We start from the raw sequence: 21,415 nt of genomic DNA, 5'->3' as shown, positions 1-21,415 counted from the left end.
AACTATGCATAGCTATGAGATATTAATGTAATATTGATTACTTATCCAATTTCTTGCAAAGTGAAAACCCCATTATCCTTGATTAAACCCTTTGATTTATTTTTTGTTGTTTAATAATATAAGTTTGATCGAAGTTTTGTGAGAATGTCCAATAAAACAAAGATCATATTGAAGTTACTTGAATAGCAAGACATTCTCCATCATACAAAAATTAGAAATATGATAAACACCATTTTAAATGCAAAACTATATTTGTGGAGACATTCCAGTCCCACTATAAATAATACAACTAAGCTTTGAGAATGCATGGTTCAATGCATTTGCATCCAGTTTCGTATCTCCCATTAATTATTTTTTGAGGTTAGTTCACTACATTTGCATTCAATTTTTTATTTTATGTTAATTATTCTTTGATGCTAGTTTAAATGCATTTCCATCTAGTATCCGATTTCCCGTTAATTATTCTTTGAGGTTGGTTCAATGTATTTGTATCCAGTTTATGATTTCGCTTTTAATTATTCTTCTTTGAGGTTAGTTCAATTCATTTGCATCAAGTTTTCGATTTTCTATTAATTATTTATTGAGGTTAGTTTAATGCATTTGCATCTAGTTTCTGATTTACCGTTAATTATTATTCTTCTTTGAGGTAATTAGCTTCGGTCAATTGCATCCAGTTTCGATTTTCCGTTAATTATTTTTTGATGAGTTAAGTTCATTGCATTTGTATACGGTTTTTGATTTTCCGTTAATTATTTTCTTTCGAGTTAGTTCAACCCAAGTTTGTAATTTATGTGGTCATTTGATCGCCATAACATATGTATAGATGTAGTTATCTTCGTTCCCATGCACTATTCATATTAATTTGAGATATTAATTTTCTACATTCGAAATGACAGTCGGTGATCTCTTTTTCTCGCCACACTTTACTTTAATATGCCATCAAGGATCTCCATGATCAGACATTGGATTCATGTTTTGCCTTATAGTGATCAAATGATTATAACTCTCTAGCAGACGTCAAATTTAACTCCTTTCTCACTCGGTCACCCTTTTACAACCCAACAGGTTTACGTGAGATTGTGTGATCTCTTTGACATTTGACTGAAGCAAGTATCTGCAATGGAGGGACAACTCGAGTCTTATAGCTTAATATCATCTTCATTATGACATTCTCGTACTCATAGGAATTTTACAACATTGACCCCAGTTATAACAAAGTCCCAACAATTCCTATGATCATATAGGGATCAGATACAGAGGTTTCTAATTTAAAATATTCTATCAGGCATTGAAATGTCCTGAATAACATGAGATTTCAATGCCTAGGTTGTTTGATTGCTCTTATGACTTACCAAACAAAAAATGGATGCTCTAATGTATTAGGTAGGCTTGCATGCACCTCCTGACATGGGCTGAAGGTTTAGTTAATCATGAATTTAACTTCAAGTGCTTATTCTTTGAATGCATTTTCCAATACAATTTGTGGGTACTGAATGATTTGCAATTGGGAGTATCTATAAATTATGAGGTCTAAATGTAGGAAAAATTGTAATGCTAAAGTTTGTGTGTTAGTTTGTGCAAATCCTTCGCATGAACTATCAATCTTTTGTTTATTCTGTTTCCAACTATAATTGTGAAATTTACATCAAGTGTGAACTAATAGTGATGTGCTTAGGTTTGGATGGGAGCCAGTATGAAAGGTTGTAAACTCAATTTTGAGATGAATGAATGATCTCTCTGAGGGACATGCCTTCATAAAAACCTACAAATATACACTTTACTCTTACTATAAAGGCAATTATCTAATATGCATGAGACCGGCAGAACACATACCAATTAGAAAGTGTTTTAGCACTATAGCAAATGTTTTGAATACACTATATTATTTATGTAGGCTTGTTTGCAAAAATTACTCAAAACTGACTGTAATACATAAAGTTGACTAAGGCTTCTACAGTTCTACCCAAGTTCAATTCATTAAATGTGAAACAAACAAAATAACAATCCAAGTTGTGCATTCAAGTATTCAACACTATAAAAAGATGGTGGCCAAAAATCTAACATTCTCTAACCATTTGAAAAACATAGTTCACCTTTTAAGAAAATCTCAAACTACAACAGTGAAAAGTGAAATTATGCAAATGAAAATTGAAGTAGGATTTTCGTATTTCTCTTGATCATTGGTCTATTTCTTGAGTTGTGTCGAGTAACTATGGCAGTCTACAGACGTACCTTACCATAATAAGAAACACATTATAGATAACATGCAATTCATGAAGAAGAAAATAGGTCACATATGCATTAATCATTTTAATATCTAGAAGACTCCGACACGCAGGCGCTCATCTTATTCTATGACTTCAATTGCTCTATGCAATTTTAGTAAATAGCACCCACACAAGTGAATCCTTGAATTTATTGATGGCACTCATCTTGACCAAGAAATCTTTAATTAGATTACCTAGCTCACATTAAGATCCTATACAATCATTTTTTCATAGGTATAAAAGAATCAACGCCTACTTACAATGGATGTTAATATAACTATTATAATAGCCAATATTGTAAGAACATAATACAAAAGTAATGGATGGTATAGTTCATGACAAAGGGAATTTTAAAAAAGTAGACATAGTTCAAACTTCAAAACATATATTAAAGATTGAAAGACTCAAAGTTTTGAAATAACATTACAGAGGCTTTAATAGAAGTTCCCATATATTGCAGTCAAGCTAAGGAAATTTTCTTTTTTGCAAGTTTGGAGAGTGTAAGTAAAGGCATAAATCGGGTTTTCAAATTAGTACTTGCAACTCGAGAGAGCTTTGAACTTGAACTTTAAATTTTGAGACTTTAGATTCCCGAATCATCTCAATCTATACACACATATATAATCAGATTAGATAACAAATAAAACTCCATCCCACGCTTCTTTGAACTATAATATCGAAATGAAAAATTGCTTCAACCACGGTCTAATCTCAAACTTGATTGTCATCCATATCAATTCATGATCGCCTATGTTACACATTTGCAAGGGTCGAGTCAGCTGGCGAACATTTTTCAGAACTAACGCTCAATTCAAAGCCTTTGCAGATCTTATTGCTATTCTTGGCTAACATCACATAAACTTCATGAGAAATGCAACTCAAATTTTAATTTAGCCACATATGACCTGCTAACCTAAACATCCTCAAACCATGTCAACATCAACGAAATTGGAATAACATTTCAATACTTTATATGGTATAGCCCATTAAATAAAAAAAAAAATGGGTATAGCCTTAAAGCCGCCCATGGCGGACTCCTCTTATTGATAAATGAAAAAGCCCATTAATTTTGGCATGCTTAATTCTCTTATTCATGTGTATTGGGCTTTAAAATGATTTGGGCCTATCAAGATTTTTTTCGTTGTAAAGCTCATTATTTGATAGTGATTTTCCAACAATTTCACTATATTTTGCATACGGCCAGGTTTGCTACGTGATTTTTTTTTTCAATTATACCCACAATTTGCTCTTTTATATTTGTACTGATTCCTTTAAGGTGGAATAAGTATATAGAAATTGATAAATTTTTATTTTGAGCATCTCTTGAAAAACCCAAGTTCACTAATCTAATAGGCAAACAACAACTAATAGGCAAACAACAACTAATAGGCAAACAACAACTGTTGATGTCAAAACCACTTTCATTTCTCATGCTCCTCGTTTGGTCCATAAGGAGATGAATCAAAGGTCAACTGTTAGCTACTATGACCACATCACCAGGGAGACCATGCTAACAACAAAAAGACCATTCTGGAGTTTTATCTCTTCATGCTTAGTCACTTTACTGAGAAAAAAAAAACAAAGGAATATTGTTCTTTTGTTCATAGAAAAACTGAGACATTTTACGTAAGAGTTCATGCAATCCAATTAAGCTTCTAAACAACCATTCTTACGTTAGACCACTTCTATCAAAGCATTGCCTAAAGTCTCTATTGCCATGTCATTCAATTAAATCTATAAACTAAGAACATTCAAGAAAAAGTCAAATAAAATTTTCCCAAAATTCAAATTCGAAAAGGAGATATCAACGTCATTGTAAAGACATGTCACCACTTGGCTTCCAAAATATTTTGGTTATTAATCAAATATGAGTACCTTAACATCCAAATTCCTAAGGTGGTTGTGAAAAATATATTTTTCTGCACTAAATTATGGCTGAATGATGATTAAAGATATAGATGAAAATAAAGTGTTAGTTTAGGGAACAAAAATGATGCGTTCTCAACCCTTGACGAACCTTGACAAACGCAAAGTCACATCATAGTACTCTAATTGCAAAGAATATATATGACATCCAACAGCCCGTACATTAGGCATAGTGGGAAAAATCACTATAAGCTAATCATCATTGTAATAGCTTTAGCAAATAAGACAACACTTTCTTTTGCATATTGTTGGTATTAAATTCATAACTATCAATCTCTACGCAATTGAATGAACTTTTGAGATTGGGTGGTACTGTTGTATAGACACAATCGACTATAACACTTCCATCTCCTGGTCAATTCTGTAATCAAAATTAGTTGGCAAGCAAATAGGATGACAGCACGAAAACTGAATAAAGAGAATGAATATTTTTTAACTTTGACACCGCTCATTGGTTTTGGAATGGGTATCAAATCATCAAGCATTAGACCATCACCACTTCTTCTTATGTAGATTCAAACATCTTCTCCTCAAGTTTCATTCTTCCCAGAATTGATTGCTATCGAGTAATAATGTCCGCTCAACCCATGGATCAATGCATGGAAGATGGATGTCACCAAAGAATACAAATTGGTTAAGGTGCATTCAACAATAAACTTTGAGCAATTAGTGACATACTATGTTCAGAATCTACTTACTTGTATGGACGGCTTGGTGAGATGCCCAAGATTGGATGTTGTCTCCCTTGGTTCTTGGCCAATCATCATGGTACTACTTTTTTTTAAAAAGCTTCAAAACTCTACAAAACACAGTTGAGTTAGAAGAGAGGTAGGCATATAGCATAATCGGAGGGAGGGGGACGATAAAGAGTCAACTTATACACTAATATGCTACAAAATCATAAAAGCTTCCAAAGTACCAAAGAAAGGAGTTACTGGCACAATAAGCTGCAACTAACCCTCAAATATGAAAGAAATAGCAACATTGACCCGGAACAATCGCTCAAACTCATTTTTGGATTGTCAATAAACTTGGATATATCTTTAAGGAAAATATGAATTGTTAGAAATATATAATAACATGGATATCTTGATAAACTTCTTTTTTCGGGGCTTGTGGAAACTAATCTAGCAAGTAAGAAAATTGAAACCGATAGATGAAAACAATAAGCCGCAATCCCGACCCTCAAATATGAAAAGAAATAGCAACATTGACCCGAAACAATTGCTCAAACTCATTTTGGATTGTCAATAAACTTGGATATATCTTTAAGGAAAATATGAATTGTTAGAAATATATAATAACACGGATATCTTTGATAAACTTCTTTCAGGGCTTGTGGAAACTAATCCAAAGAAATAAGAAAATTGAAACCGATAGATGAAAAATCTTTGAAAATCACATCAATGAAGTAAAAGGCAATTAACCCCTCTTTCTTTGCTCCCTTCTCATAGCAAATCACATAGGACCGGGATAAAGTTGAAGGAGATAAAATAAAATTCAACGCGTTTACAAAACAACTATGTTTTTCGTTTCTCCATAGCTACTACTTTTTTTTTTTCAAATAGTTGTAGACAAAATGTTTGAAATAATACACGAAAATTCTTATAAGCCTCAGAACTAAAAGGTATCCAAACACAACCCTCCTCTCTTATTCTTTGCAACTGATTTAATATAACCATACTAAAAGAAGACTACACATATTATGTGTTTGTGAATGTTAACTTTACTATATGTCTTCATCCAAGGAACTATATCTTCAATCAGATAATTCAAAGATGTTTGAGAGCCTTAGTGCAAGGAAACTATATCCAAGAGTCAAAAGGAATTACTACTTATTATTTGTTTCCAAAATAGATATATTACCCCATATTCACCTACGACATATCGGTAACGCCGATAAGAGGATATTATCTTCTAAAGATAGTATCAGACACTGCTTTTTAGTATTTTAGGTTAGTCAGGATTTTTTATCATCACTTGAGAAACTTAGTATCAGACACTAACTTTTAGTATTTTAGGTTAGTCAGGATTGTTTATCGTCACTTGGGAAACTTAGAAATGGAGGTTTTTAAGCTGATCTTGAGTTAGAAGAGAGGTAGGCATATAGCATAATCGGAGGGAGGGGGACGATAAAGAGTCAACTTATACACTAATATGCTACAAAATCATAAAAGCTTCCAAAGTACCAAAGAAAGGAGTTACTGGCACAATAAGCTGCAACTAACCCTCAAATATGAAAGAAATAGCAACATTGACCCAGAACAATCGCTCAAACTCATTTTTGGATTGTCAATAAACTTGGATATATCTTTAAGGAAAATATGAATTGTTAGAAATATATAATAACATGGATATCTTTGATAAACTTCTTTCGGGCTTGTGGAAACTAATCTAGCAAGTAAGAAAATTGAAACCGATAGATGAAAAATAATAAGCTGCAATCCACCCTCAAATATGAAAGAAATAGCAACATTGACCCGAACAATTGCTCATACTCATTTTGGATTGTCAATAAACTTGGATATATCTTTAAGGAAAATATGAATTGTTAGAAATATATAATAACACGGATATCTTTGATAAACTTCTTCTTTTCGGGCTTGTGGAAACTAATCCAAAGAATAAGAAAATTGAAACCCGATAGATGAAAAATCTTTGAAAATCACATCAATGAAGTAAAAGGCAATTAACCCCTCTTTCTTTGCTCCCTTTCTCATAGCAAATCACATAGGACCGGGATAAAGTTGAAGGAGATAAAATAAAATTCAACGTTTACAAAACAACTATGTTTTTCGTTTCTCCATAGCTACTACTTTTTTTCAAATAGTTGTAGACAAAATGTTTGAAATAATACACGAAAATTCTTATAAGCCCTGTAACTAAAAGGTATCCAAACACAACCCTCCTCTCTTATTCTTTGCACTGATTTAATATAACCATACTAAAAGAAGACTACACATATTATGTGTTTGTGAATGTTAACTTTACTATATGTCTTCATCCAAGGAACTATATCTTCAATCAGATAATTCAAAGATGTTTGAGAGCCTTAGTGCAAGGAAACTATATCCAAGAGTCAAAAGGAATTACTACTTATTATTTGTTTCCAAAATAGATATATTACCCCATATTCACCTACGACATATCGGTAACGCCGATAAGAGGATATTATCTTCTAAAGATAGTATCGGATTAATTGCTTTTAGTATTTTAGGTTAGTCAGGATTTTTTATCATCACTTGAGAAACTTAGTATCAGACACTAACTTTTAGTATTTTAGGTTAGTCAGGATTGTTTATCGTCACTTGGGAAACTTAGAAATGGAGGTTTTTAAGCTGATCTAACCCATCTAATCATGTGGTTAATATATAAGAACTCAAGTTGGACTAATTAAGTACAAAAAAAAAAAACAACCCCATATTGTAAAACCTAACAATACAAAAATAAGAATAAAATTGATTAAATAACAAAGTTGGGAATCACTAAAGCAAAAAGAAAATATGATACCTTCATTGTCCGAGCTTGTTGAGAACTGCTTGATCAATTCTACGATTTAGAAATTTTGTTCATTTTTTTTTTTGTTTTTGTGAGTAGGAAAAAGCATGAGAAACAAAGAGAGAGGAGAAAGATTATGCAAAGAGTTCTTTCTGTTTGATCAATGTCTAGCCGGTTTATGGAGAAAATTTAAAAGAGTACTTAGAATGAATAGGAAATAAGACAAATAGTTTTGTTCTTCGTGAGTAGGAAAAAGGAGAAGAAAAATAGATGGGAAGAATAGAAACAAATGCCGGGGAGTTTACTTAATTTGTCGGATGTTGTGTTGCTCACAGAGAAAGAAAATCAATCCATGTCAGTTGTGGATAGGGGAGTTGGAGTCATTACTTTTACCACTTGTATTCTTTAAGTATAGTTTCCCCATACTAAAATTACATGATATTTTTTGTCCACAAATAATGCTTGCGAATTTGACCATGAGAATATCGGTGAACTTTATCTGACAATGAATTGGAAATTGAGCGATTAAATTGAAAGTCTAAATTTTACCCAATGCCGATTCACAAAACAAAAGGTAGATATCACTAACCTTTTCAAGGCAAGGGGGTAAATTGACATCAAAACAATGCGAGATATTTGAAAAGGATCATATCCCACTTTATACTCCCAAGACCTAATCAATTCACATAAAACAATCATTGGAAGGAAAAGAAAATATATCAAAATTGAATGAAAATTCAGGCCTCAAATAAATAAAAAAAAGTTCAACAAACAAAAAACTTGCCATGTCGTTGATAGGGAGGAAGTGAAGAAAAAGTAGGGTGTGAACTGAAAGCCAGGGTTAGCGCATCTTCATTTTGGGAAAGAACCAATTCAATAATATGAAAAATTGTGAATAATTGATTAGGAAAATTAATAAAACTTGCCTGACTTGACTTATACCGAGTTTAGGCCAATAAATTGTTTTTCCGAGAACGATTAATGGAGAAGGAGGCTATCCATGCACTTTTTGTACTTTTTAGTTTTTTTTTCTTCATTGTTTCTTGTTTGTGAGTATTAGTTATTCCTTCCTTTACGTAGGCTTTGGATGGGTTTTAGAATAGAGAATTTTAGTGTTTTGTGTCGAAAGTTTGATTTCCTATTTAGTCTCCTGATTTTCCTTTTTTCTCTCTTGATTTTCAGAGAGAAGTATGCCATCCTGATTTCCCATGAGTAAAGTGGGTACCCTCAGAGAGCAGGAAAAGAGAGTGCTATTATATATATATATATATATATATATATATATATATATATATATATATATATATATATATATATAAAGAAATGGACATACACAATCAATAGTAAACCCCGCATAATTGAGATATTGATCTTGCACAATCCCATTAGGGTATGCTTTCTCTTTATGTCTATAAGCCTATCACTCAATTTCTAACCATCTTCTTTTTTTTTTATCCATATTTTTTTATGGATAAAACCATTGAGCTAGAGCAACATCAAAGCAAAGATAGCTTAGGTAGCCATTGATCACATACATGCATAGTCCGAATAGAGATCAATGTCGATACTTGGTAAGTAAAAAATATAAACAAATATAAAAACTAATTGATGATCTAACATTGATAATTAAAACCAAAATACAGGTTGTTAAACATTGTGTACACACAGCGATAGTTGATTGAAAGTGAAACGCTACTAATTTCAAGCTTGGGAGATCAATGTCGATACTCGATGCCCGATTACTATGATGGAAAGGCGACAAATCTATCGTTTTGTTTTCTTTGGAAACCAATTTAAAATTAAAAATAGAGAATTGGGTTTTAACACCTTCTACGCATAGAAAAAAAAAAAATATTAAATAAACTAAGAAGTTAGTGAGAATATATATAGTGAGAATATATATGGTGATTAAGGCTAAATATAGACTTATATCTAGTAGAGTTTTTATATAATTCAACATCTTTAATCTTTTCTAAACAATCCAATGACTGTTGAAGGTGTGCATATAAAAAACGCATGGATAAGAGCTTGAAAGAGCGGCATAGTTCAACCTTTAAAATTTTAATTAAGGGAAGTTTTTTTTTTTTTATCAAAGAGGGTAGGAGACTTTCTTGAGTAGTGAGATAAGTGTTTCTGCCTTAAAGCAATCATTCTAACAATTCTATAACAACGCTTTGTGCACACATCGAAAAGGAGAATAAAAACTTACTTTCAATAGTGATTTCGATTTCTGCGGTGCTCTAGTTTGACATAATCGGCAAGTTTGTTGATGAGAATTGAGGGCAACAAAAGTGATTCAACAATCTTACCCTTTGATCTTCGTTCTACTTTTGCAAAAAGCTGATGAAGTGGAGAAGAAAGTGGTTTCGGTCGGAAGCGTTTTTGGGGTTTTGACATGGGTTAAAAAAGTAATACGTGTATCGGTTTGGTAAAGTTGTTTCACTATTTCTCCTTCCTTTCCGAAATTGCTTTTTCCTAAATTATCGCCAAGATAACGCGTTTTTTATAAGGACATGGTGATTCTGAAAAATTTCTAGGAGAATAAAGTTTTGGCGGGAAGAATAAATTGACTCTCCTTTTTTAAATCATGCCATTGACACAAACTCGCCCCGCTTTAAGAAGGCATCCTCAAAGAAACAGAGAATCTGCGGTAGGCCGGTAGCACTTGTTGCTCATGAAAGATTTAAGACTATCTTATCAATAAAATACATAGAAAGATAAAATAAATAATAAGCTCACCTTGAGAAATTGCGTGTCGCGATTACCAATTGATGAGAATGAGAAGGCATGAGGTGCTCTTTGTACACATGAATGTGGACACCCTTGAAAAGTACTCAAAATAATGAATTATCGATTATTTTGATTATTAGCAAACTCAAAAGTGTATTCTAGCCTTTCTAGGTAATCTTTGAGGACATCCGGATGAAAGGATAGACACTTCTTGAGTGGAACATATATGGGATTAGTCCTTTTCATTTTTTTTTTTTTTTTGGATTATTCCCAAGGATACATTGCTTCTATCTAACATATCTAATAGCAACATGATTATCTCATGATGCTACCAACAATAAAAGAACATGGGCATAAATAGTACCTTTTCCAATGCAAAGAGTCGCATTAACAAAGAGATCAATGGCTTCACATTCGGTTTCATCAAAAGGATCTAAACATTCCACGAAAATGCCTCCTTCAATATAGTGAATTGCAATTACATCATAATGAAAATGGTAAGTTCTGAAACGACCATAAGATTCCTCCCTACAAAACAACGAACATTATCATATAACTTGATTAAACATCATATCTAATTTTTAATTTGTTCTTTGAACTCAAATAGTGTCCATAACAATTTGGCTAACACATTTAGCTTGCATTTACTCATAAGCAATGGGAAAACTGGTAGTTCCAAAGGTTTTTCAGGAGCCCCAACCATAACCAACTTCTCATGATTCTTCAGTAGACTGATCAAGGGGCATTAGAGGGTGAACAAAGAAAAAGCGGTGTCTATGATACCATCCAAGGTACCGATGGCAGCCTAATAATATACCAACAATATCGATCATTAGAGCATTATATGTAAGATCGACAATATAATGAAATAATGAACAACAAAAATAATTAATTTATCATTTTTAATGACAGAGCAAATTAGGTCTCTTCTTTGGCAGTTTTTCAGCTTGTGGCGATGAGATCAACTAAGACTTTTAATTTTGGTAGCCATTTTTTGGTGCACCCTTCCGTTAGAACTTAGAATCATAAGTATTTGTTTACACGAATCCCCACCAAAAGTCATCGGCACCAAGATGTTCAATTGCTTCTTGTTTCTTGCTAAGTGAAGTCTTTCATCAACAGTAACCTTCATCCAAAAGCCTTGCCAAATTTAACAGCAACATGACCCAACCCACCAAGCCCTACCACACCCAAATGCATGCCAGGCTTGCTAAGTCCAAAGTACTTCATTGGACTATAAACAATAATCCCAAAGACACAACAATAATGGAGTTGCTCTATCTAAGAGAATGTTGTTTGGAAAGTTAATCACAAAGTGTTCATCAACTACTACCATATCGGAATATCCACCATAAGTTTTAGTTCCATCGTGGTCAGGAGAATTGTAGGCAAGTATTATCTTGGTGCAGTAATTCTCTAAGTCCTTGGCACATCTATCACATGAGCGGCAAGATCCAACCATGCACCCTACACCGGTTTTATCACCTATTTTACATTTTGTTACGTTGCTTCCAACTTCAATCACTATACCAACAATCTCATGCCTACACCAAATAATTTTTTTATTATGGTGTGTTGGTGGTGATTGTGACTTGTGAGTGCTTCTCCGCTTATATCGCGATCATTTGTGATTGTATATTGAAATCTTAGAAAATGTCAGATTACCCAGGGATAATAGGATATGCAGCATTGCCCCATTCATTCTTAATGGAGTGAAGGTTAGAATGACAAATTCCACAGTATAGTATCTTCAGGGTAATATCATTGTCCCTGTTAGCCCTAAAAAAAAGCAGGTGCAATTGTGCACAATGGCTACTTATAATTTCTTCACAAATAAACACTTGACTATAGAAAAGACGTCCAAGTAGTACGGTTTAACCTATAATCAAGCATATTATATGATTGAAATATCGGATTAAGAGGTAAAAAGCCTTTATACTTTGATTATTGGATTGTTGTGTTGTTGTTGAGGGAAAAAAGGAAGCACTTGCCATCATCTTAGTTAGGTAATCGAGAAAAAGTAACACCGGAGATAAGAGAGAGAGAGGAGACCATGAGAAAAATTAGTTCAAAATTCAAACCTATGTTTTCTACATGAAGAACGAAGGGTTTCATGGAACTCTTAAGTTAAATTTCCAATTTTGGGTATCCTATTTTTCCGTAATCCCTCCGGTGACATGGATAGCCTTAGAGAGCTTGAAAAGGGATTTGCTATTATATATATATATATTGACGATGAGCATTGGAAAAGGATTTGGGATAATACAACACCGAGATATGAGATATGCATTTAAATTTTTAGTCGTATGAAGGTTTGGGACCTTACCTCATAGAGTGATCTTGCATTACCAAAAATGAAATCAATTGATCCTTGAATGTAATCTTGGTAGAAGTAATGTGCTCCACTCAAGTCTAACAAAGTGTCATATGAACCTACAATGTTAACCCTATAAAACATGGATAGTGTTAGCAAAAGGTCATGGTTCACACATTCCACCAATCCCAAGCGAGCTCGCTTCTCTTCCAAGGCCCGATTGGAAATTGCAAAATCTTGGTCAAGGCAAAGAATACAAAACTCAAAACCACGGCAAAGAATAACTCTACCACATAATTAATAAGAAGTTTGCTAACCTTGTAGTAAATGGCATGACGGAAAATTTCGACTTATTTATTTGAAGATAAATCTTGAAGCTTTCATCTTTAAGTGATAGTTCATGTCAACTGCTCTCTAGTAGTTTGTTTCTCATCTAAAAGCTTATCTTTGAAACATTTTGCATCTTAGTATAAAAAGGACACACAACAAAAGGAGTTGTCCTATAAACTTGTGTGTGAGCTAATAACAGATGACACTTACCTTGCGGTCCCACTTTCGTTACTATATCAATCGCATAGACTTCATTCTCCTCATATTCTCATCGTCAACTTTGGTCTCGGGGTTGGATGCACTTAAAATAACTTTGTTCCCATCAATTCTGAACCTGCTTAAGCCGATGATTGAGAAGGCCTTCAACAATTTTGCGGTCATAAGCGGTACAAACCTTAAAAATAGCTTCATTACGCGTCTTTGTTACGCCATATTAACAAAGTTTGATAAACATATAATCAACCAAAATTAATCTTCTTCCTTAAACATAGATTATGCCTATGAACACTATAAAAGAAAAGAGTATTGATACGTGATAAGCAAACCGACATACTATCAAATTAATTATGATTTTTTTTTCTCGGCGGTTTCTTTTTTTCTCTCCTTATATCCCGTGAGTAATTTTTTCTCTTCTTATTTCCCGTGATAATGCTAGAGGAACAATACTCGCAGAAAGTTGGCACTGAAGATGAACTTGAGTTGTTTGAGAGTTGTTCGCTCGATGCTTCGAGAACTATTTGTAATTACTTGGCACAATTAATTATAAGTAGCTAACTACCAAGGGTGACATATATATGTGTTGTAACAAAACATATTGCACTAACAAACATTCAATATTTTAATGCTAAAAATACACTTAATTTAATTTTTATTGTAACCATAGTTTCATTCAAAACACGTAGATCGGATGTTTCTTTTTATTTTCTTTTTATAGTCAATGATAAAAACCAAATAAAAGCGTGTATCGTATTGAAAATTGTGTGAAATACTCTACGTACCTGGGTTTCATTAACATCATGAGGTCGGATTTGCAAATCCAACATTCCTCGTTCAGCATGTATGGATGGCTGTTGTTGCCAAAAAAAATAATAATTTAATAAAAAAAAACATCAAGACGTGATAGCATTGCATTACAGGAACATTCCCCACAAAAATAAATCACATGAACCTCATCTTCATTCCGAAATTTCTTACGCACCATTCCCCATGAATTCCTATGTTCGACTGCAAATGGGAAACAATACATACTCAATTATAGCTTAGAAAATGTAAAATGAGTTTTTATGAGAGAGAGAAGTGAAAATGTATACTTTATTAAAAAGAATAATTATATATATATTGGAAAAGATTACGCACACGACACACATACATCAGATTCAGTAACAATGTCAGCTCGAAATTGTTGTTGTTGCTTGGTCGCAGAGGTCTTACATCCACTTGCAAGAAGGAAAATTCTCTGTGTTGAGGATGCGTCTAGGAAATTGTGTTTGATCACAAATAAAAATAAAATAAAAGGATTGCATACCTCGGCTTGATCCACCCTTTGAACTTGAGCTTGTCCTCGCATTATAGCACAATGAGTCGGTACATCTTCTTGGTCGCCGCCATGATTTCTTTCAAAGCAAAAGAGTGTTTCTTTGAACTACAAAGGCCTACATTCGAAATAGTATCAAAACAGTAAAAATATAGATAAAATCCAAATCGGTAGATGAACAAAGCATCATCTTGAACGGACTAATGGAAAGTATATATTATCTAGAAGCACTTCAAATTTAGACTTGTAAGAAACGTTGTTATGTAGCGTTAAGCTTTTGAATAGATGTGTTATAGAAAATAATGCACTTACCACTATTTAGCTCTAAAATTTACATACGCCGACCGAACACGTGTGAATTCACGATTGAAATCCATAGATTAGGGTGATGGCATTTCTTCAAACGACATATCGCATGTATTCACATACATTATGATCGAAAGTCATTAAACTAACACCCATATTTTGTATTATCTTTTTTCTCCAAACAAAGTTACTAATTAGCATTGATCGTTTCCCCGGATTATAAAAATCATTAACAAAAGTTCTCAACCAAAACAACTTGGTAAGATTTGCAATCGAATGGTTCTTTAGGCAATATAGCAAACATGTACATAAGAATAACCAAAGTTCAAGTCGCCTTTTTAAAAAAAAATCAAAGCAAATATGCATAGATTAAATTATCAGCTTTTAGCATTGTAAATATGTAAACTACTAACCAATAATTCAAATATCTCGAAGCTTGAAGCCTTGATGTCGAAATTAGTTGTGGTGTGAAGTTGACCTTTTGAGTCGATACTGAGTTAGAATGCAGTTCTTATCAGCAGCACATCTATTGGTACCCGTCAAAGCATTCAACCAAATTAGCCTAACTTTGGATGAATTCAAATGCAATCAATGATGAAATTAACAGAAATTTGAAGTTCTGAGAGACACCGGAAGAGGGAGAGATAGAGTAAACCCATGAATCAAAATTCATGACTTCAAAAGATGAATCCAGTACCTAAGGTTTTTGCGTTGACGTTGCTTGGAGAAGCAGCTGGAGGGGGAGAGTTCTCATTCAGGAACGGTTCTACATTGTTTGCATTGGACCAAACTGGATACCCTTTGATCTTCCCCTGTTATATGCGAGGACGGCAGTTTAATTCCATTCCCCAAAGTTATAATTCATTAGAAGAAAAAAAAAACGGATGCTCATTTTCCCCTTACCAGGACATTCAAAGCAGCTAGTGTTGCCATACCTTCGCGAGTCCACTATAGAAACAAAAAGGCTTACAATCATGTCAATTATCAACAACTGTATTAAGGTACTACTTGAGTGCATCTGATATTAGGTGACAAAATTTAACGCCTAACAGCTGTATGCACTACCGGATTCTATGCGGTGAGGAAATCTACATTCTAATCTGCAAGTGTAAAATCCGCTTTACCTTTGAAGCGGAAGCAATATGTGGTACAACAACAACGTTTTTCATGTCAGCCAGTCCTGCAGGTTTCATGTAAGGCTCATCCTATTGGAGGAAAATGACACAAATTAGTTAAACAATAAATTCAACCTGAGTAACTCAGATTTAAACTGATAGATAAAAGTGAGGTAACAGACCTCGAAGACATCAAGGCCAACCCAAACATGGGGTTCTCTTTCAAATGTTCAACCAATGCTACTTCGTCAACCACTGGCCCCTACTACAGTTTATAAGGATTGCCTCCTATATTAAGAAATCACTTTGTTTTAGGTTAACTTGGAATTGCATATATCACACCTAAATTATGAATAATTGACATTCACAAATATAGAACAACACCTTCTGCATGATGGCAAGCCTATCTTTGTTGATCAAATGGTACGTTGTTTTATCCAGGATAGGATGAAGACTTATCTGGAAGAAGCGTCAATCATCGCTCATTAGTGAGTGGTCCAATTATAGACTATTGAAGTAAGGCTCTGAACAAAATTTTAATCCTTAAATATTAGCATTACTGCCACCAATTCTTTTTAGCTTTTTTCTCCAACTCCTTCATCGCCTCTTGTTCTGCGACTTTCTCTGCTCGAAGTATGGGCTCATAGTAATCAGGATGAGCTTCCATTCTCGTCTTCAAAGCTGCAGTCACTTGATAACACTTTTCAGCAATGTCTTCTTTAGCCTCTTCAGCTTCTTTAATACAATTCTCTCAAACCCTCTCTCTTCTTGAAGAGTTGGTGGATTTGCCAGAGATGAGTATGGTCAGCTTCTGGGTTGTAATACTTTGGACTGTTTCTGATCGACATCTAGTAAATTAATCTTGATAGGATGAGATTGGGATGGGAGGGAAGATGAAGAATAATTTTTGTTTGGGTTTTGGAAAAAGGTGTGATGGGTTTTAGATAGTGTATGTGAATTCTTTTGTAGGTTTTGTTTCCGTTTTTTTTTGCCCTGATTTATTGGGTTTCTACGTGAAGAAGAAAGTGTGGGTTTTGTGGAGTCGAGTTAAACTTCCTTTTTTTTCTCCAATGTTTTCGTAATCCCCCTATCGACGTGGACACACTCAGAAGGCTCTAAAAGGGACTGCTATTATATATATATAAAGATATAATGGTATATTCTAGCTGCATCATATAGAATATATCATATATTGCAGCTGTATCCTGTAGAATATAATGATATGTTCTAACCATATGAGCTGTGAGTGATTATGTGGGTGTGAGGTGATCAAGACAGCAATCATGTATTGTCCCTGAATTGCATGAAAGATAGGCTGTAAATGAACATTATCATTCCAAAAAATGCAAAGACCTCCTGCGGTTCCTATGGGGTTGACGATTAAAGAGTGCTGGTAAGAAATTTTGAATTTAAGGGAATTAACATATGCTTGTGGACATTCAGTTTCTGATAAAGAATGTTATATCAGGTTTATTAATTTTAGCTAGGTTGTGAAGCTCACTAACTGTAAAGTTGCCCTTGCAACTTCTACAGTTCCATGCAAATATCCTCATAATGACGACGGGGACTGTTCTGGGACAGTCGCCAAACCCTGATGATTATGCATGTACAGATATCTATTATACGTAATAGTTCTTGAACAGGAGAGTTTAGGATGGACCTCAGTATTTCCTTGTAGTGCTGCTTGGTTAACCATCATAAGATGCTCAGAAATGACAACATTGCTAGTCCCCTCTCGAGTGTGGTGTGCTTGCCTATGTATTCTAGAGCCATGCACCTGATAGTAGTCAGTGGTTTTGTGTGTGTAGCATACTGAAAATGCCTGCCAGAGTTGTTGGTGAGTGATCTCTCGGGGTGTTCCGCTCATGTTAGGTGCACCTAGTGCATTTTGTGGTTTAGATATTGGCAGCATGGAACCATTACCATATAGGAATTGGTGACCCTCTTGATTGTAGGGCATAAAGATTGGGGATTCATTAGGGATTTTGGGTGCCATCCAAAGGGAATGTGGGAAGTCCTCCAGGATTGTTGCCCATGATATAGTTCCCTGGCTTATAGTTCATTCACAGTACCTTGTAATCCATTGTCATGTCGGAGTTCCTCGATTTGAATAGATTCCAGTCCTGGTGGAAGTGGTGCCAGATTCGAATTAGTGTATTCGAGAGCGGATAGACATTGATCCATGAACGGTCCATTGTCAAAGTTGAAAAGTGATTCCGGTGTGAAATTGTGTTGTTCTAGTATACTGAGATGGATGGATTTCTATTAAGGAGATGTGAGTTGTTGTGATGGAAGGGTTGGGTGATTGAGGCAGAGCTCCGGGTACGGTTTGGGGAGAAAGTGAACTTGTACTTTTGTCATGTTCAGGTGAGTTGAATTGAGGGTCAGCTGGTTGTTTTCCGGTTGAGTGGTGTGGTGTTTGTTGCTATGTGTGGGTTTGGGTTACCTTGAAATTGGTTCCTAGGATTGATTGCGACGTCGTAGTGGTGGTGGAAGAAGGCATGTAGTGGGACTTGGTAATGTGTGAGGTGTGGTTGGACCCATGAGTCCATGAAAGTAGTTGGCGGGGTATAGATGTGAGTGGGGGTGTTTGGTGGCGGTAGGGTGCTGGTGGTTGTGGAGATAGAGTTGGATGATGCGATGGCGATGAGGATTGGAGTTTGATCCGATTGTGGGATTGTGGGTTCAGTATGATAAGTGATGTTAATAGAAGGGCACCTTAATGGTATATGTTGAGGTGGTGGGAATTCGTTTGGGATGGTGGCGTTATTCGTATGTTGTGGTGAAGGAGGTGGAGATTGGTACAGTGGCGTCTGTTGCATCTGTTGGTTAGGTAGAAGTTGGGTTGGGCTTGGGATAGGGTTGTGTTGAGTGGGTGGTGTTATGCTGGTAGTACCTGGGTTTGGTTGTTGTGATTTGTGAGCATTGTCACCAAAATGCACGTACGGGTTTAAAACGGTGTACTTGAAAAAAACTTAGTTCGTGTTTTAAACGGAACGTCTCGGAAAAAAAACAGAAAAAAAGAGTAAAAAAATGTAGAGCATAAAAAACGGGTTTAAAACGTATAATACATATAATATGTAAAAGAAACGGTAAAAACCGATGATAAAGAATATGATAGATAAGGAATTTGATTTATTAATTGTTATAAGAGTGGGAAAAAAATAGGCACAGAAAATAAAAATAATAATAATACAAATGAAAGAAAATTCAAATACATGAAAGTATCAAATTATCATTATTCATCCAAATACTAGAAGTTTTAGATTGAGTACCAAAACACAACTCTAAATAAGATACTACTAATTACCAACCATAATGGCATAATCTAGTACTACAAATAAGTTAATAACTTTAAAATTTCCAATTATTAATAGTCCAAAACAAAATAGAATTGTCTCAATAAGTCAATCTAATGCCCACTCTTCAAAAAGGTAAACTTCAAAACCCCTTCTTGCGTTTTCTTTTAGATTATTAAAAAAAAAAAAGTTTTAAACTGGAGATTTTCAAAATCTCGGGTTTTAAACGTTTTTTAAGTTTAAAACATTTTTTTTAAAAACCCGGGTTTTAAACTGGAACAAGACGCCTTGCCAATATCTTGGGTTTTAAACGCGTTTTCTGAATTTGGTGACAATGGTTGTGAGCCAGTCGGGGTTTTCTCTTGTTCGTTGTCAAGATCCATTTTCACGTTTGTCAGTTGTTGGGGCCTTGTTATCAGATCTTTAGTCGCTTGGTCCTCCTGGCCCATTCTAAGGTCCATAAGTTATTTCCTTAGCCACCTGTGTTCTAGTAGGACTAGATATTTTCTCTGCAGAAGGAGATGGTGCACCACGTGATGCGTGAGTGGTGAGAGTAGGTGCCACGTGTATCTCTTCTACTCCATGAGAATTGATCGAACAGTGATGTTCCCTGAGATAGCCGTAACGATGATCATGTCGTCGCTCTCAAGATCTCCCATATGAGATTTGTTCATGATCCCTACCCTTTCTTTATGTCCTATTTCCAGTGGTGGAGGTAATGCCACTAGTGTTCCTGTTGCTTGAACATATGGAGTGTTGTGGACTTGTGGCATAGAATTGAACGATGACTTCGTCTTGAGACGAGATGCAGAAGGGTTGTGGCAACTTCTCCAGTTTGAATTTGATATAAACATATTCACCCACCCTAAGTGTTGATGCTTCAATACCCGATATAATTGGCTTCTCGATGTTGATGTTGATTCTTGCTCGATACCCTTTCTTTTCGTCTCGAAAGCCATCTGGTGGATCCACTTTCAGGAACTTATTGGCACTGGAAGCTATTTCTTTTATGGCTTCTTGGCTACAATGATCAAAGTTGAGTCCTTCAAATCTGAACCATAAAGGACCAGTGTTAAACTGAACGGTATTTGGATCCATTTCCGCATCAAATTCCTTCATGATGATGAGGTGACCAAGGATGTGGACAGGTAGATCATCAAGGATTTTCAACCTTTGAGTGTAGCTGTTAATGTTTGGCATAAACAAGTTGTCTTCTAAGACCAGGATGTCCATTCCCCTTTGTTGAGTTTGAAGGGAACATGATAAGATATTGTTAGAGGGGGGATATGTTGTATCAGGTGGAATTTTGGTGGCTGGATAAGTTTCTCTAAGCTTTCCCGGGCAAAATGATATCTTGTATAGAGATAAAAACTTGGTCCCCATTACCAAAACTTTTAGTTTACAAGTCAGGAATTCTTCCAGTTTGCCACAGCAGATAAGCCTATTTTATTTTTCAGAGAATGGGCTTGAAGCCCAGTGTTTCAATTTAATTACGGAAAAAAGACACAACTTTTTCTAATTATATTAAAAGCCCATCCGGTCCATTTGTTGGCAATATTACACAATTGTCCCTTAAACAGAAATCAAACTAGACAAATATGCAACATTCATGTTGCAGTCAACAACATATACAAATTTCAAAACCCTAATTCCCCAAATTAAACCTAAATTTTGAAACCCTAATCCTACTTCCCCAAATTAAATCCAAATTTTGAAACCCAAGTTCCCCAAATTAAACCCTAGTTTCCTCAAATTAAACCCAAATTTTGAAATGAAGAACCCTAATGAAGAAAAAAGAAAAGATTCAAACGATAATGTGCAAGCAAACACAAGATCTACTACAAAAAAAGAGAGAACAAGATGGCAAAAAGGTTAGATACCAAATTTCATTGATAGTTTCACAATTTTGATATATTAGGATTTTCATTTTATGAAAAATTAGTTAAAGTGTGTTGAATGTATTCACTGCAACATGAGTGTTGCATCGAATGTACTTAGATTTTCATTTGCACCGCCACACTTACCACTGCAATATGGATGTTGCACTATCAAATCCCAATGCAACATGGATGTTGCAGTGTCAAATCCCACTTTAA

The 21,415-nt window shown here is 34.7% G+C and overlaps 1 protein-coding gene, 1 long non-coding RNA gene and 1 pseudogene across 4 annotated transcripts; all 3 read right to left on the bottom strand.

Annotated features, from left to right (window-relative positions):
- Positions 1-10,950: 10,950 nt before the first annotated feature.
- LOC147497201 (putative mannitol dehydrogenase pseudogene) lies at positions 10,951-12,292 on the bottom strand (annotated as a pseudogene).
- Positions 12,293-14,063: 1,771 nt separating this feature from the next.
- Positions 14,064-14,503, bottom strand: LOC147497200 (uncharacterized). Its single transcript, XR_015195399.1, has 3 exons — positions 14,422-14,503; positions 14,234-14,289; positions 14,064-14,132 (listed from the first exon to the last, which is right to left on the bottom strand). It is a non-coding gene; the product is annotated as an uncharacterized LOC147497200 (long non-coding RNA).
- An 813-nt stretch (positions 14,504-15,316) lies between these two features.
- LOC147497199 (glycerate dehydrogenase-like) lies at positions 15,317-21,208 on the bottom strand. 3 transcript variants are annotated; one of them, XR_015195048.1, is made up of 7 exons: positions 16,581-21,208; positions 16,405-16,479; positions 16,203-16,308; positions 16,030-16,110; positions 15,809-15,853; positions 15,603-15,717; positions 15,317-15,431 (listed from the first exon to the last, which is right to left on the bottom strand). XR_015195048.1 is itself a non-coding variant. In XM_086559856.1 (6 exons), the coding sequence occupies exons 3-6, from the start codon at positions 16,096-16,098 to the stop codon at positions 15,403-15,405; spliced, it is 258 nt and encodes an 85-aa protein (XP_086415982.1). In that variant the 5' UTR covers positions 16,099-16,110; positions 16,203-16,308; positions 16,405-21,208; the 3' UTR covers positions 15,317-15,402. The 3 variants fall into 3 exon arrangements, 1 of the variants encoding a protein (XP_086415982.1); XR_015195049.1 differs by having other exon boundaries at positions 17,681-17,985; XM_086559856.1 differs by having other exon boundaries at positions 16,405-21,208.
- Positions 21,209-21,415: the final 207 nt, after the last annotated feature.

This window comes from Coptis chinensis, chromosome 5 (genome assembly GCF_015680905.1).
Source record: "Coptis chinensis isolate HL-2020 chromosome 5, ASM1568090v1, whole genome shotgun sequence".
Lineage (NCBI taxonomy): Eukaryota > Viridiplantae > Streptophyta > Magnoliopsida > Ranunculales > Ranunculaceae > Coptis > Coptis chinensis.
The sequence above is the reverse complement of the archived record's forward strand: the minus strand, read 5'-3'. Positions and strand labels throughout refer to the sequence as shown.

What these genes read in the sequence shown, in the direction of transcription:
- LOC147497199 (XM_086559856.1), bottom strand. Translation starts at nt 16,098, where the DNA reads ATGAAACCTGCAGGACTGGCTGACATGAAAAACGTTGTTGTTGTACCA. An exon ending in ATATTGCTTCCGCTTCAAAG is followed by an intron (nt 15,854 to 16,029) that starts GTAAAGCGGATT and finishes TTGTTTCTATAG; the next exon opens with TGGACTCGCGAAGGTATGGC. An exon ending in TAGCTGCTTTGAATGTCCTG is followed by an intron (nt 15,718 to 15,808) that starts GTAAGGGGAAAA and finishes CGCATATAACAG; the next exon opens with GGGAAGATCAAAGGGTATCC.